Genomic DNA, 4,563 nt, shown 5'->3' with positions numbered 1-4,563 from the left:
CGCGGTATGCTTCGTTCCGGTTACGTATTGCTCTATACTAGACGTTGTACTTGACATTGTGCATTCGTCGTTAAAACTGCTACGTAAACTACGTTCAGTGACAGCAGAAGTTACTACACTCGCAACAACTTCAAATTCCGGACCTTAGTTGCATTGCTCATAGAGAAACGTATTAGATCATTATGTTTGTCGCTGATGAGCGTTTGGTCTTCACCTGGAAATTTTGAGACCATTTCAGGTCGTGGACTTCTCGCTACACTCGTAGAATTGTTTTACACAAGTCATAGGCGTGACTACGGTGGCAACTAGGGTGCCTGAACTCTACCAATACTCGAGCGCCGTCAACAAGTTTTAAATTAGTGGTTTCACTTTTTATTTAGAAAAATAGTTATGTGTTGTTCTATTTGTTAATCACAATGAAATGTGATTTATGATTGCTTATCGCATAATCCGATAATAATATTATGTGGTAACTGCCTGGTATAATTTTGCGAAATATATGAGTTATTTTATAACTACTTAGAGAAATATTTCGAAGTAGGAAAACCATGGCAGGGAAGTGGTGGTGACGACCCTACACAGTTTTGGAACTTAACTACAGTCGACGATTAGGTTCATTATGTTATCTATTAATGGTTGTTGACATGTTGTATTATTTTCATCCGATCAACTCACAATTTTATTCTCAAACACTCGGACTTGATACACACGAGTACATGACTGTTAAACTGTAATCAGTAATGCTAGTTATTGACTATTGTTCTCGGTTTTGATTTTTGTTTCTGTATCTGAGACTTGGTCTTTAGAGAATGGATATTTTTAAAAGAAAAAAAGGTGGAGCCGCTGGAGAACGAGATCGCAAAAAAGTTAAATTGGTTCAAATTTCTAAATCTTGTCAAAACATAAAATCTTTCTTTAAATTAAATAATGAAAATAAAGTTGTTGTTGATAATAATGAAAACGAAGATGATCCTGATTACCCTGCTTCATGCATGGTGAGTATAAGTGCAGTATTGTAAAGTATTTGAGTAAATCTGTAAATGTATTTAAATACTTTTATACTATTTAGAATACTTCTTAAATACTTTTTGATTTAATTATTTGGAAAGTATTTTAAATACTGTCTTGGACGTATTTGAATTTGAAAATCAAATAATTTTATACAAATACTTTTGCAAATTCAAATACGAATTATTCGTCAGTTGTCACATATTATTATTTTTATTTTAAAAATTGTTATAGGTAGTATTTTTTTTATAAATTATAATATTTTTTCATTCATAAATGTTGAGAACCCAACTTAAATTAATTAAATAAATTATAAATAATATTAATTTGGTGAACTAGTAGAAAAGTAAAATAAAAAAGTATTTGAAAAGTATATAAATACATTCCAAGTGTTTGTATTTAAATACAATTTAAAAAGTATCTTTTATAAGATTGAATAAGTGTTTTTTTTATTAGATAGGTATTTTATATTTTACCTTTTTGAGTCACAATATTATTAATTTTACAGAATGAAAAGAACAGCGAAAATGTAATTTGTGATACACTTGAATTTGAACCAGATGTAAGTTAATCATTACCCACCCATATTATGTATAATTTTATATTTTTATTTGTTTTATCATTAATATTATTAATTTTACAAAATTAAAAGAATAGTGAAAATGTAATTTTATTATTATTTTATTATTTTTAGCATAATAACAGCCAAAACCAAACAAAAGAAGTTACTAATGATGTCACAGGTAAATACATAGTCTTAATAGTATCTATTAAAGAACAGAAAATACATAACCTACCTACTTCAAATATAAATATAATAATTTTTTGGAACATTTGAATTCTACAATTTTAAACATATCAAGTTTACCAAATTATAGATTAAAAAAAATATATTTATAATAATTAAAGAAAATAAGTCCTTAAATTAATTTATTTTATTTTATCAATTATTTATATATTATAGCATACCTATATTATTAATTATTTTAAAATTAATGATTAATATTGGATAATATATACTACATTTTGTATTATTTTATCTCATATTTAAATAAATATAATCAGTATTCTATAATGTATGCATGGACATTTTTGTTTCAGATTTTAATATTACTATCAATGATCCAACAGTTAGGTTACCAACCAATCGTCTAGAGTTTTATCAAAGAATTATTCAAGGTCCATATCGTCCAATTTTAAAGCTTTACCCGAGAACCTTACAAGGAAAGAAACAGCGTTCGTTTCAAAAGTCATGGTATGAAATGTATAGTTGGTTAGAATATAGTCCGATAGTTGATGCAGCATTTTGCTTTCCGTGTCGTTGTTTTAACGGAAATGAATCTAATATCGGTCAGACAGAACAAGTGTTTACTAAAACAGGATTTAATAGTTGGTACAGGGCTTCTGAAAGATTAAAATCTCATCAAATGTCAAAATGTCACATAAATAGTAAAACAGCTATGAATAATTTTTGTTTTAAAAAATCTATTGATGAAGTAATTGACAGTAATAAAACTTTACAGCTAAGTAAAAGGGAATCAGAACGATTAAATAACAGGGAAATGATGAAACGTTTAATTGATATCGTAATTTGTCTTGCTAAATGTGGTAAGCCTTTTCGTGGGCATGATGAATCGCACACCAGTTATCAAAAAGGTATGTTCTTAGAATTGATTCAAATCTTATACAAATACAATACTGTTTTAAAAACTCATATTGATAGTGGTCCTAAAAATGCAATTTACACAAGCAATGTAATTCAAAATGACATTATAAATTCTATACACAATGTAATCATTCAAGAATTAAAATTAAAATTACAAAATACTCATATTGCAATTATGGCAGATGAAACCAGCGACGTAGGTCACCACGAGCAACTCTCTGTGGTTTTTCGCTATTTTGATACCAAAACAAATCGCCCAATAGAAACATTTATTACTTTGAGACGTATGTTATGTGTAGATGCAGAATCAATTTTTAATGCACTTGATGATGTAATTACTTGTCAATTTATGTTAGATTGGAAGAATGTAATTGCAGTATGTTTTGATGGAGCAGCAACTATGGCAGGTAATATAAATGGCGTACAAGCCAAATGCAAGAATAAAAATAAAAATATTTTGCATGTGCACTGTTATGCACATTGCTTAAATTTAACTTTAATGGATGCTGTTTGTGCTAATGCAAAGTATAGTGAAGTAAATAAATGTGTCTTTGATTTTCTTGGGACGGTACAATTCATTTATTCTTTTATTGAAGGGAGTCCAATACGACACGCAGTATTTGAAAGATTTGCCAAGTTAGATGGTGCTAAAGTACAAACATTGAAATCAATGTCTCAAACTAGGTGGGCTTGTCGCGCTGATGCAGTGAATGCAGTTAAAAACAATTACAAAGCTTTATTATGTACGTTAAAAGAAATAAATTTAAAATGTTTGATACCTGAAGCAAGAGCTAAATGTCGTGGACTTCTATATCAACTTAAAACCTTTGAGTTTGTTTATTGTTTAAATTTAATGCAACCAATTTTACAATTGATACTAAAAGTAAGTTCATCTTTACAAGCTTCGAACTTAGAACTTTTTACTGCTGTTTCACTTATACATGCCTTAAGATCTTCATTAAACTCATTAAGGAATTCGCCTCAAGAAATGCAATCTATATTTTTGAATACAGAACAAATGTGTAGTGAAAATAATATTGAAATACCTACTGTAAAAAATAGAAAAGTTTCAAAAAAGAGAGATGATATGCAGTGTTCTACATCACAACATATTTATCTTACAACGAGTGAAGAAATGAAATTAACTGTTGTTTTTCCATTATTAGATGTGTTATTATCTGGAATCGATGATAGATTTAAACAAGAAACATCTGATTTAATAACTGTGATTGGACAGTTAATTAACTTAGAGTTGAATTGCAACTCATCTTGTATATACATACTAAAGAATTTGCTAAATATTCAAACACAAGATCTTTTTGTAGAGATTAAGCTTTTAAAAAGTATTGAGGACACACCCAAAGGAACATCATCAGATTATGTTTATAAGTGGCTTGATTGGTTAGCAATAGAAGGAAGATACGATACTTTCAGGACATTTTATAACTGTCTAACATATTTTGTGGTTATACCAGTGACGAGTTGTGGATGTGAAAGAAGTTTTTCAAAAATGTCAATAGTAAAAACCAAATTAAGAAGCACAATGGCACAAGAAAGGCTCAATGCATTATTATTTTTATTTATAGAACAAGAATATGTGTGTGATGTCAATGTTGAGAGTGTGATTGATGATTTTAAAAATGTCCCTACAAAAAGAAGACTCGCTCTTTGATTTATGTTTGTTATATTGTTTTATAATATAAATACAATGAGTTGTTCAATGTTCTTCTTATTATTAAACATATTAGATAGGTACCTTCCTCTATATACATAATATTTATAGAATTTTGTTATTCTATACAGTATACGCTTACACATCATGCATGTTGTTTATTATCTAATTTTATTATATGGTGTAATCCAGGCTTGTATATAGATGAATAATAATA

General features: G+C 28.3%; 1 protein-coding gene across 1 annotated transcript; it reads left to right on the top strand.

The window, feature by feature from the left end:
- Positions 1-809: 809 nt before the first annotated feature.
- On the top strand, positions 810-4,346 carry LOC112592761 (zinc finger MYM-type protein 1-like). The gene is made up of 6 exons (XM_025336910.1): positions 810-866; positions 1,517-1,570; positions 1,703-1,751; positions 2,110-2,372; positions 2,532-3,696; positions 3,841-4,346. Exons 1-6 carry the CDS (start codon positions 810-812, stop codon positions 4,344-4,346), a joined length of 2,094 nt encoding a protein of 697 aa, XP_025192695.1.
- The last annotated feature ends 217 nt before the right edge of the window (positions 4,347-4,563 follow it).

Source organism: Melanaphis sacchari, unplaced genomic scaffold (assembly GCF_002803265.2).
Source record: "Melanaphis sacchari strain LSU unplaced genomic scaffold, SCAv2.0 Contig190_pilon_pilon, whole genome shotgun sequence".
Lineage (NCBI taxonomy): Eukaryota > Metazoa > Arthropoda > Insecta > Hemiptera > Aphididae > Melanaphis > Melanaphis sacchari.
Note: the sequence above shows the minus strand (reverse complement) of the source record. Positions and strands in the feature narration are given on the sequence as shown.